Source organism: Condylostylus longicornis, unplaced genomic scaffold (assembly GCF_029603195.1).
Source record: "Condylostylus longicornis isolate FDR11 unplaced genomic scaffold, ASM2960319v2 ptg000042l, whole genome shotgun sequence".
Taxonomy (NCBI): Eukaryota; Metazoa; Arthropoda; class Insecta; order Diptera; family Dolichopodidae; genus Condylostylus; species Condylostylus longicornis.
This window is the reverse complement of record NW_026578011.1, coordinates 724497-738091: the sequence shown is the minus strand read 5'-3', so window position 1 is coordinate 738091 and position 13595 is coordinate 724497. Positions and strand designations below refer to the sequence as shown.

Here is a 13595-nt window from a genome sequence, read left to right as displayed (position 1 = left end):
ACATTGATATTCAATTCAATTATCAAATAATGTTACACTTCAAAAAAAAATGGAAAAATAGAGTGATATAAGAAAATAACACACCTTTACAAGACTTTATTTTTTCTTGCTTGTTTTCTTATGTTTTGACATTATAGTACATAATTACATACATAATATATGTTTGTATATTATTTGAGAATTTTTAACAAGAGAGCCAAAAAAGACATCATAAATTAAATTAACAAACAAATAAAAAAGAAAAAAAGTGAATTAAAAAAGGATATGAAACTTTGATATAAGTAAAGAGAGAAAAGGAAAAAAAAGAAAGAGAAAGAAAAGAGTAAAAAAATAAAGTTTCTTGTTTTGTTTACATTTTGTTTTTCTTTGTATTTTTTTGTTTGTAACAATCGTTTCTGATTAGATAATAAAATGAAAAATAAAGTTTAAAAGTCAATAACCTTATAATTTACAAGGGAAGTTAATAAATAAATTACTAAAAAACAATAAAAAAAATTCAATTCAATTTGAAAAATTCACTTCAATTTAGTACTAAAGTAATAAAAAATAAGTAAGTACAAATTTAGTAATAATCCCTTATTAATAAATTTAGTAATAAAGAAAAAACATGAAAAACAAAAAAGTGATTTAACGATTTTCAATATTTAATTCATTATTCAAGTGTTGAGTACTATGAAATTACAACTATGATTGATCGTGACCAAAATTAAAATAAATTGAAAACTGCGAGTAGATCATTTTGAATAAAATTTTACTGTCTTTTGCGTTTTTTTTAATAGAACAAAATAAAGCAATATTTCAATTATGCAATTTACTAGTTTTTAGTAATTTGCTCTTTGGTATTATAGTATAAGAAATATTTATATACCAACCTTCAAATTCTTGTCTTTTTTTTCTTATAAATGATGCTGTTAAACGTATACCACGATTAATATCTAGTATACTTTTGCGGCTTTTTGCACTTAAACTACTTAAAATTGATCCTTTCGATTCTTTACGTTTACCGTATCCATCTAATGTATCATTAAGACCTCCACTTATACTACCACCAACCGTATTACCACTACCGCTACCTCCTGCACTGTAAATAAAACCACTTCCCCCTCCAATACCGTGCCCAGATGTACCAGAAGTACCACATGTATTTACTGAAAATCGATCATCGTTATTATTTACATATGATGAATTGAAATTATAACCATTATTACTATTATTATTATTATTATTATTATTATTATATAAATTTTGTTGTGAAAATGGTGGAAATGATGTTGTTGTATTTACAGAACCAGGTGTCGTTAATGAATTTAAATTTGATGTACTATCATCAGCAAAACGCAATATACTACGGTCATTACGTGCTAGAAATGATTCAATATTTGGTTCACTTGGCGTATGCTGTAATAATTGATTGTCTGATAGTATTTCAGTTTGTGCTAATGGCGGTACTTTTTGTTCTTGCTGCGGTTGTTGTTGCGATGATTGTTGTTGAAAATTATAATGCAATTGTAATTGTGATCCATATGTACCAACCGATGAGGATTTTTTTTGTAATTTTGGTTGTAATTGTTGAGATGTTTTTAATGGTGCCAACTGTTTTTGATATTGTTGTAAACGTTTATTACTATTATACGATGGTATATTATCATTTGATGTTGATGAAATTGATTTTAATTTATTAATAATATCATTGTTATCACTGTTTATATTTTTATTACGACCGCTAATGTCATCATTATTATCATCATCATCGTCATCATCACTATCATCTGTTATATTAAATGGTGGTAATGAATGACGAAATGTAGCTTTTAATGTAGAAGTATCATCATTAACGTTTTTTAATTCTAAGCTGTTACGTTTGCGATTCCGATTCGATGACATTTCGTTGCGTCATTTATTAAAAAAAAATCCGTTTTTTTTTCTTTCTTCCCTTTATACATACATAAAATAAATATGCATATGTTTTTAATTTTACAATTATATTATCGAAAGGTTTTGTTTTATAAGGTGAAATTATATACAGTTATATTAAATTAAAGGTGTTATTAATTCTGCTTTCTTTATGTTAATTTCTATAGTTTTCTTTTTAATTTAATCTTATGTTATAGAGATTTTTGTTTTTCGGAGAATTGGTTCGAAATATATTTTATATAAACATATACTATATAGCTATTGCAATTAAGGCACAGACTTAATCTGAGTATTTTTTTTTTTGGTACAATCTTAAATATTTTTATAGAAATCATTATGGTGATTATATAGAATTCATTATTTAGAATTCATCTATAATTCATTTTTATTTTTTATTAAAAAACAATCCTTGATTTGTGGTTGTTTTAATATTAAATTTCACGTTATTATTAATTGTAAAATTCAAAATAAATAATTGAAGATAAAGTTGAATTAAAGTTTAAGTGAGAGTTCAATAATTATCAGAGAATATTTATTAAGTAGAATAAATTGGATTTCGAAAAGAGAGTAAGAGAAATAGTTGTAGAAAGAGAGAAGAGTAGTTGAATGTTTTTATAATTTTTAATACTAAAAATAAAAATTTTAATTTATTTTCGTAATTTAATTTTTCTAGCAATATTTAAATTTTTCAATATTGTAAAATTTATTTTCAAATACTGATTATATTTTATAATAAGTTATTTATTTTTTGTTTTATATAATAATAATTATAACATTCTTTGGTTGTTTGATTTTAAGGCACAAGAGAGGGCACACAATTTTTGTATACAATTTTATATACTATAAAGATTTTATTTTTTTACATATTATATAGTTAATGTCAAATAAAACATCCGAGATCAAAAAAAGTGTTAATAGATTTTTGCACTTAATTATATGAAAAATTTTCGAAATAAATAAATTTATATATATGTATATATGTATATGTATTTGTATATATATATACAATTAATTATATAGAAATTGTGTTGGCACTACAATTCTAGTTTTCTTAACACTATTTAAAATTTAAAAATTAAAAACACTGAACTAGTTTCACGATTTTTTTTTGTTTGGTTCTTCAAGCTTTTGTATAGTGTTGAAAAATGAACGCGACTATTATTTTAAAATTTGTTCGTCCCTTTACTATTTTTATTTTAGTTATTATAATTATTATTTTTTTGGCTTTGTCGAATAATGAATCTTTAAATCATATAATGTACACAAAAAACTTATTCTTTTTACTTATTTTATAGTTTAATTTCCTATGTTAAAGTGTCATTATAATAAATACAAAATATAAATTTTATTGGCATATTTTTTGGATTTTGTGGAGAATTTCATACATAATTTATTTTTTATTTTTTTTGTTTTTTCCTTAATTTATTGGAAATAAAATTATGTGAATTATGAAAAAAACAAATCTTCTTTTTTATCAAAAATACTAAAACCACTAAACCGTGTAAGAGAAAAGGACTAAGAAGACAAAAACAATTGTCAAAAGTGTTAGGATTTGCCAGATGTGCAATTACTTTACATCTTCAACTCTTTCAGTTAAATTTCTTGTGTTTTTGAACAAAACGTTTATCAAAGGGAATAGATAGCGTTGTTACCTTTTATACTGTGTTTAGAGTAGCGCATCAAATTTGTTACCAAAGACGTTGAAGAAATATGTTCATTAACATTTATTCCACAAACATCGACTAATGTCAAAAGAAGCTATTCAACATACAGTTAAATAAGTTAAGCAAATAAATCTTTCAAAAGAAAATGTAAAATATAAAACACGAATATCAACTTCTCTTCCCTATATAGCAAAAATCATATTTAATAACAGCATGAACTTTTAAACATACTAAAAAACTCATTTTAGTCTTACATTTCTGAAATATAAAGTCAGTATAATTTTTTATACATCCCACACAAATATCTTTGTTTTTCAATTAAAACAAATGCTGAATTCAAGAAATCTTTTTTTTATAAAATGTGTGAAAATTGCTCAAAGAAAAGTGATGACTGTAGCAATGATAAAGGATTTAAAAAAAATCAAAAATTGAAATTTTTTCTGCAATTTAAATTATGTATATTTGGGATCAAATGTCTTTGAATTCTTTTGATGTTTTTGATTTCAGTATAGTTGTTATACATACATAATTATGATATAACTAGTAAAACAACAACTCGGTCTACACCGACTTTATTATATCCTGCACCTTGACAGTCTGCGCATAAAAATTTGTTTTTGGAATATTAAAATTAGTTTTTGAGAGTTGCATTGCGGCTGCTTGAACGTGATAAACCATTCAACAAAATCTTCCACAAGAAAGGGTATATATTTGAGCTAAAATTGACCACATAACTACCAAATTTTACGCAACTTTAATATTTTTTCAACTATTTAACATCAGCTTTTAGATTACATGGCATCTAACTGAATCAGTGCAGCCATTCCATTAAAATTTTTAGAATATGTGTAAAATTTTATATTAATACATTGTTAGTTTTTTGGAATATGTAAAATAATCTCTCTAAGTTGTTAACTTTGTTAATGTTTAACTTAATTTTAAGGTGAGCAAGGCAATATATATACTTAATGAAGTAGGTGAAAATATTTTGAACCAGAAAACAAATACAATAATATTATTTTGTAGACAATTAATATAAAATAATAAGCACTTTAAATTAGTTTTATATTAATTAAGAAAAATTATTTACAAAATTGTTAAAAAAGCATATAATTTATAAATTGTTATATACTGCATATTTTATATACCGTTTACTTTTTTTATTATCATAACTGTAATAAAATATAATGTAATACAGGACAAGTTGTTATTGCAGAGAATATTCGATAATGCATAATAAGAATTTCTATAAGAATATATATATACTTACATGGCAGTATAATACATACGTATGTATAAAAGAAAACAACAATCTGAACTGAAACACGATATTCTGTCTATAAATACTCGTACATAGTTTAATTACAGTGTTTCTTAATTTATGTACATGTTGCGTACATATACGTGTATACATTGTACATGCATATAAAAATAAAAATTATTACGAGTATATGTCAAAATTTAATGCGTTATTAAATTAATAAAATTAATTTAAACTCGTACATAGTTTAATTACAGTGTTTCTTAATTTATGTACATGTTGCGTACATATACGTGTATACATTGTACATGCATATAAAAATAAAAATTATTACGAGTATATGTCAAAATTTAATGCGTTATTAAATTAATAAAATTAATTTCTTAGAAGAAATTTGCAAAACACATACTTTATTTTCTTGCAGTTATAGCGACTATGTATACGTATAAGTGTAATAATTATGAAAAGAGGATTATATTTATTAATTAATTGATCTGGATGCTCAAAAAATTCTTCAAAAAATCTTCAAAACTCTCAAAATGAAACTTGTCCAAAAAATTTTTTTTTTCATAATACGCAAGCGCTGGCGAAGTACAACCTTAATTATCCCAACAACTCAAAAATACCAACAAATGCTCATATTTAATGTTTTGGTAATTTATTTCACAAGTGCTGATTCAAGTAAAGTATATCGACCGCAATATTGTTTTGCTAACACTAGTAGAACTATCGCCCTCAACCTGGCTATATATTTTCTCGACCACATAACACCTTGATACTTTCGCACATTTATATGGTGCCCCAAAATACTTCTTTTCCTTGTGTACATTAAAATAATTTTCAATTGCCTCAATGTTGTATGCTTCGAGCAATCACTTTCTGAAACGTTGTACCCAATTTGATCAGGTTGTCAACCTTATTTTGACCCCTTTCGTTCCTAAAACCTTTAGAGCACTCACGTAATCTTCCCAATCAAACTCTATTTTGAGTAACTTATTTTTTCGAGTATTACTTTTTCTGCTTAACATATAAGTATATAAATAAAGAAAAAGTATAAGATATAAGTATATATAAAGAAAAACATTACAGTTTAAATACTACTGATCTATTTTAAGTATACGCGCTTGTACATAAATAAAACATTTGTCACATATATGATTAAAAGATATAAAATAAATAAAATAAATGAAACAGAATACAAATCGATCAATTATTAAAAATAATTTATTAAAAATAATTCACGTTTATTTTGATTTCTAAGCAATATTTCTACATACAGATGGCGGTATTATGTTAAGTAAAATATTATATTCGAATAATACTCAAATTATATGAATAATACACAGTCAAATAAAGAAAAAATGACACAAATATTTAATAAATATTTATATGTATTGAAAAATATATAAATATTTCATTTAATTTCTTTTTGTCCATAGAATACGTATTACCGTGTACTCACATGACATTGACATATGACGTTTTTTATTTGGGTTCAGCTCTTTTATTTTATTAAGAAATATGCAAAATTGAAAATAATTAATTCATTAAATAAAAATTATTAAATAAAATGAGGCAACTCTTATTCGCTACAAGTAGTATGCAGTTTTTTAAAAATACAATACACATTGAAAATATAAATTTTTTGATTGATTTATACGTATGTATATTGATTTAAGTTTAAAGCGATTTAAATTAAAAATACTGTTACCAAACTTTTTTCTTACGTTACGAGTATTTATGTGGTAAAGTATGTTTATTACATTCTCGCTTGCATAAACTTGTAAATATTATAAAAAATAAAATAATCTTATTATAAAATTAATTTGTTAACAGAAAAAAGTGACGTTGAAAATTACAACATAGATTTATAGACATTTTTCTTGTAAACCGTTATGTTATATTTAATTTATAATAGTGCATCCATTTTTCACATTTTAAGGTAACAGTTTTAAGGTTTTTAAATGCGGAATTTGATAAACTAAAAAAAATTGCATTTTATGATATGTAAAACAAAATATTAATTATTTCACAAATGACAAAACAGATTGTCAAATAGTTATACTCGTACTCTGTCAAATTATCAAAGATATCACTTTTGTTAAAGTACTTTTATAATTCAAATCGTTCGATAAATTAAAGAAACTCAGTCAAGTTTGATCACACATTAACATGACTATACTAACAAAGCGCGGAGTAAAAAACATTCTTTTCTGTAAGTTTTAACATTCAAATTAACAATCAAATACCACTTATCAATATAATGCATATAATTATGCATTGTATTATGTGCTCAGTATGTCATATGCAGTATTTAATAATTTTTTTTTTTTATTTTGAATTCAGTTTTTCATTTTTATTTATTTATTTGACCTAATTAAATTGTATCATTTTTTTATATGTATAGGAAATATTATTTATATATTATGAAAATTAAAAGTTGTACACATAAACACTAAATAAAATGTTAATTTACATTATTGCATATTTAAAGGGGATATGTATAACGCATAAATTTGATATTTTTTTTTACAAAATATGGCGACTGTATTAGATTCAATTCCTTTAAAGTTTGAGGTGATTTAGAATTATGTCAAAGTTCTCGCAGGTTGTTTCCTTGGAGTTTGTTTAGGAAAAAAAAAAAATTTTCGCAATTCGCGATGAATTTTTAAATTTTTAAATTTTTTAAAGAGCTGATTGTGTACTTTTTACCATGTGTAAGAAAGTAACTCACAAACTTTTCTTAATTCAGATAGTATAGAGTGAACCTCTACTAACAGTTAAATTTTAGTTTTTCTAGGAACCTTCAAACTTCTTTTTCTTCCTTAAAATATTTTATACAAAAACAAATTATTATAAATTTAAACCATTTTTTACCAATTTTTATTTCCAGTTCAAGTTTATATTAAAACACTCTTCACCCTTACTTTTCAAAAAAACTAATTGAAAATTGGATTATTTACCGAAAAAAATTCAATTAATGAAAATCTTATAATTTTAAATCTAATAATAAAATAATTAATTACAAACAAAAGTTTTTTTTTCAATTGTTTAATGAATATTAACCACAAAACAAAGGCAAAATCGAAACCACAAATTTCGAATTGAAAAACAGATTGTGGTGCACAAATTCGAGAAAAAAATTATGACCTTTCTTAAAAAATAAACCACCCTTACGAAACAACTTTTGACCTAATTTGTTCACACAAACAAACATAAGTAAAAATCTAAATTTTATTTTTCATATTTCATTTATCAAATTTTTTGTATGAATTTACGCAGCAATGAACCACAACGATCTCAATCAAAAGAAAAGCAAATCAAAAATCAAAAATATCACAATAGAGGAGAAGAACAGAAGAGCAACAAAATCAAAAAATGTACTTTTTTCCTCTATACATACCGAAACATATAAGAAAAACAACAAAATTGACGAATATCAAAAACAATAGTGTAACACTGCACAGCTATCAAAATGAAAATCGCTTTGATTGTTCAACTGTTGAATTGTCAGTGAAACTCAAAATATTTTCAACGTATTTGAATAAAATTTTCAAATGTATATACATATGTATGCATATTATGTATTGTATGTTAGACATTTTAGACAAGAATGTAAGACGTTTGAACTTTGTATAAGGAAACAAGATCTATAAAGCAATTAAAATATTTAAATAATTTATACAAAGTTCATCTAATGCATCTAATTATTTATAATTGTATGGGTTTATATTTGTAAAAGTTGAAAGGAAACTCTTAATTAAATATTCTAAAAACTTTAAATATTTTCTTGTTCAATTGTAGACTAAATCCTCCACAAATTTAATTTATTAAATTTATTTAAAATTTTTCTCTTCGTTCAAATTATATTTTAATTAATTTATCAATTTGATTTTAAGCAATTTATTAATTCAATATTGATTAATAATTAATTACAATTTCACGTTATATTGTAATATTAATTTATAATAGTAATCAATAATAAGTTAAAAAAAAATTCTGATATTTAATTGTTTAACGGTAACACTTTTTATTTTCTTCAAGGATATTATAAACATTTAATTAATTTATTATAATTTTCTTTATTTTTAATATCATTTCAATTAACTTAAGAACTTGATTAAATTCATTTTAACAATAAAACATAAAAAATTTAAAAACTTTATATCCAAGGAATATTGATATTATACAACTTTATGCCAAAAATTATTACAGCGACGATAACGGCAATCACTGCGATATCAATATTAACGACAGAAGTGATGACCAAAACGTCAATAATAACGGTAAGTTTAAATTGAAACATTATATTTATTTCAAATTAAAAAAAAAATCAAAATCACGGCAACATTTTCTATTCATATCGGAACACATATTATATCAAAAAAAAATTAGAAAATTGAAAATAATTCCTTTTGAATATTTTTTTAATGTTATCTCTTTCTATTTTTTAGTGATAAATGCAAATTATTATAAATACTGTTAAGGATAATTACTTCATTACAATTTTCTCACAGTTAGTTACACGAGTATATTTTTATTTTTTGCATTTTCTTATATTTTTTCTTTTTATTTAAGTGTTTCATTATGTACTTTTTCCTACTTTGTTTCCTTTTACTATCCGACTGAACACGACTGCCTTGACCAAAGGATAAACAACGACTGAAGAATAATTGAACGAAAAGAAATTATGAAAAAGAATATTTTTTTATATTTTGTATTTTTTCAAAATGTACAAATATAACGGTATTTTTAACAGAATATATTTTTTTAATGATTTGTTGTTCTTCTGTTGTTGTTCTTTTCTCTGTTCATTTTATATTTTATACAGTTTTCACGTTTGTTATTTAACACTTTGACAAAAAATTTACAAGAATATACATACATAGGAAATAGGAATAATATGTATGCACAGAATATACTTGCCTGTTTGTTTATTAAATGAGAAATATTATTGTATAGGTTTTATGTAATACTGAGATAATAATGCATATACATATTTATTACTGTTAGATTCAGCAAGGATAAATACTTGATGATATACCTAACAGTTGAATAAAAAAATCCTGAATAATATTTTTTTCTTTTTTTTTTTGTGTTTTTTTATACTTTGCGTTTTGTATTTTATGCTCAATGTTGTTTTCATCCTCTTTTAATGACTTTATTTTTAATTTTTGTGTTTTGTTAATTTGTTTTAGAGGTATTTGGATGTGTGTATGTAAGTATGTATACATTTTGAATAAATGTTCGAAGGGTATTAAAAATTTACTATCCCATTTATAACGGTAAAACAAGGGCGTCTGGGGTATAGACATATATAAATACATACATATGTATATTTGATCAGCGAATTCTGACTTAATTAAGCCATGTTTGTCCGTCTATTTGTTTACCTGCCTCAGCGATAACTCAAAAATGCATTGAGAAAAACTAATCAAATTTACACGAATTGCTTAGTAATTATGGTACCAACCCTATTAAATTTGGGTCTGACAAAGCATTGGTACTTTTTACCATGTGTAAGAAAGTACTTGCCATACAACTCCAAACATAATTTGCTTGCATCTCAGAAACTATTCAAAAATGAGTCCGATCAGTGTAAAATAGCGGTAAAATTTCGAAAAAAATTTTAGCATTAAGTAAGTTCTTCTGTCAATTTTCACATAACTTTTCACAAAAATTCGTACAGGTACCATAAAGTTGACATGGCCAACTTTATCTTTTCTCGTTTGAAACGGGGTTTTAAAAGTAAAATCTAATATAATTAAAATTAATTTTTTTTTACAAAAATATACTGATTTGAATTTATGCATATATACATATAAATATACAGAATGTATTTAAATAATATTTATAATTGAATTATAAAATTTAAGTGAGTTAAAATAAATATATAAGCTACATTTTTACACGAAATAGCTACATATGTACATATATAAAAATAAAATATTAGAAAAAAAATAGAATCAATTCAAAAAAGATTCAAGTTCAAAATAATTGAGGATTAAGTTCTAAATTTGTTACAATAATTATAAAATGCATAAATATAATTTTTTATAATTTTTAATTACTCTGCCTTTATTATTTTTACATAAATGCTTTAATTCCTGATGACATTGATTCGGATTTACATATGAATGTTTATTTTTTTTAATACAACTGTTTTCTTTTACATCTTGACCTTGTTAACTGTACATTTATAAATGTACTTGATAATATACATACACAAATAAAGGGTTTGTCATATACTTTATAACAATATATAAAATAAAGTGTTAAAATGTTCTGCAACTATGAAATAAAATATTCAATCTAAATTTCTATATCTAAAACTTATAAAGTTTTTTATCCGGTAGTTGAATTAAGGCACGTCTTCAAGCATATAATCATCACCTAGTTTAAGGCGCGTATTGTTCATTATATTCAATCTTAGGCATTCAGTTTTATTGGTGTTAATATTGAGGTCAACTCCCGCAACATCTCTTTCTAGAATGTTTATTTTAGTTTGCATTTTTTTTATTGCCGAAGAGTGATATGGGCAAAGCATTTTCGTCTTTTCCAGCAGCCAGTCATGGCTTATTATAGTCCTTCCATATACCACTTTAACTAACCCAAGCAACTGCCCAGTGATAGTATATTTTATTTTGCATATTGGCATATGTATGTATGAGCTCAGAGGCAGATGTTATCATATTGTTCTAGGACAATTTGGAATTTTTTTCGAGTGGTCTACGAGTATACAGCTTTCTTTCAGAATCCGGCCTGCTTTTCTCCACGTAATTGATCTATTTTCGGTTTAATTCCACTCATTTTCTCAGTCAGTGTCAGCACCTGATGTGTTAAAGCAAATTATACCCCTTGGATTCGCAAATTCTTGAAGATTGTTTTTCTTCAGCAGTTTTATAAGTATTCCTAGTTTCCATTTGTTATCTTTTTTTATTGCGAAATCTTCTCTATTATGGGCCCGAGACGTCTAGTTGCCAGACTAGAGTTAGCCCCAGTTCAGCCGGCACTCCTACCAAAACTGAGGCCTTGTTGTCTTTCAATTTCATAATTGCTTTAATCTTCTGATTCTCTTTCACGGCTTTCCTAGCCTAATTCAAATTAATCTAAATACTCCACCCATTTTGGAAATTGTTCTTGTGTGTTTTTAATCAGGTTATCTTTCTTGTTTTTAATTGGATCGCGTCTTTTGATGCTTTTATTTGTAAGGACATTAATGCATTTATGTATGCGGCTTATGTTGTTCATGTCTCTGTTCGTGCTTTTCTCTCTATTTTGTTATGAAATCTTCACTTATCTCTTTTAGCTTTTTAATTTCCTTTACAACCGAATTGTGTAGAGTTTCTTGGTTGTTATTTTGTTGGAGTTGCCTTTTAAGCTTACACCTGGCCTCTTTTTTTGCCCACATCTCATCCGATATCCACGTTGCTTTTCTGAGCGTACTGTGCCTAATACGACCACATCCACTTGGCTATATACGTAATGTTTTGTGTATGGTTTTCATTTATATTTCTTCTGTCCTCTGTTATGTTTCATATAAATTTCCGCTTTATATCTCTATTGTTCAGTTTGTGCGTTTCAATATTTTCCGTTCTTGTGAATGTATTCTGACCTCTTTTGCCTTGGGTTTTATTTGTCTGCTGTGATCAGCACATAGTCATTGTGTATGTTGACACCCCTCCACGTCCTGCAGTGAAGAAGCGAGTTCCTCAACTTTCCGCCCATAAAAATGCGGTCTATTTCGATTTTAGTCACATTGGTAACCACATGCGTGTGACTGGATGGCAATATTTATTTATTGTCTTATGCGGCAAGATGCCGAATATCATACCGTGTTCTTCGCATATGTCTACCATTAGTTCTCCGTTGTTGTTAAGGATATCCAGCCCATTCATATTTATTTATTTATTTAGTTCATGTTTACCTCAAACATTTTACAAAATATTGTATATACTAAGAATTTTTTTAAGAATGAAAACTTACAATAAGATCTGTAATTATACATATTACAAATTATTTTTTTATTTCTACTTATTAATGCATGAACAATTATGCATATATTCATGCATACATTTTTTATACATCTCACATTAGCGTTAATGTTAATTTACTCAAAATGAGCTCCGATTTCAAAATATGGAAAGCAAAAGTAACAATTTCTCGTCTTTTACAGGATCTTTCCATTCTTAGACGAAAGGAATACCATTTATAAATGTTTTTCAAGTCATTCTGAAGTACTTGGGAATCAGCTAATGAAATCTTTTTAAAAATTTTCATATCATCAACATAAATTAGGGCCCCGCTGTCTCTCAACTTCGAAAACACATAATTCACAAAAATTATGAATAACAATGGCTCGAAATGGCTGTCCTGTGGAATTTTTAATTGCGGTTCCCGTGGAATTTGAATCCACGCTCCCATTTTAATAGGATATGTCTAGAAATTATAATAGACTTTCTCCCTAGTTTTAAAAGAACGGGGAATGACGCTCCCCCGTTATAATGGAATCAATATTTAAACCTGAAGCAAAAATGCGTAAGAACATGCATTATACTCGTACATGTATAAGAAAAAACTATACACTGAAAGGAATCGTCTTTTCTATGTACAATAAAGTATACAACAATAAAAAAGACAATAATAGGCTTTTGAATTTAACATAAAAAAATATCCTGTTGTGTTATACAAATAAAGAGTATAGAGGGAAAATAAAAAGACAAATAAATCGAGACGAAAACTTAATCCCAACATTT

General features: G+C 25.3%; 1 protein-coding gene across 10 annotated transcripts in view; it reads right to left on the bottom strand.

Annotated features, from left to right (window-relative positions):
* LOC129610003 (probable phospholipid-transporting ATPase IA) overlaps positions 1-13595 on the bottom strand; it is a 133785-nt gene that overhangs the window by 98976 nt on the left and 21214 nt on the right. For 9 of the 10 annotated variants that reach the window (XM_055522301.1, XM_055522297.1, XM_055522303.1 and 6 more), the window contains exon 1: positions 873-2032. The exons of the other annotated variant lie outside the window; for it this stretch is intronic. In XM_055522301.1, the coding sequence (XP_055378276.1) occupies positions 873-1884 (1012 nt within the window). In that variant the 5' untranslated portion in view covers positions 1885-2032. Of the gene's footprint in view, positions 1-872; positions 2033-13595 lie in introns of those variants that run through there. 10 annotated transcript variants of the gene reach the window in all.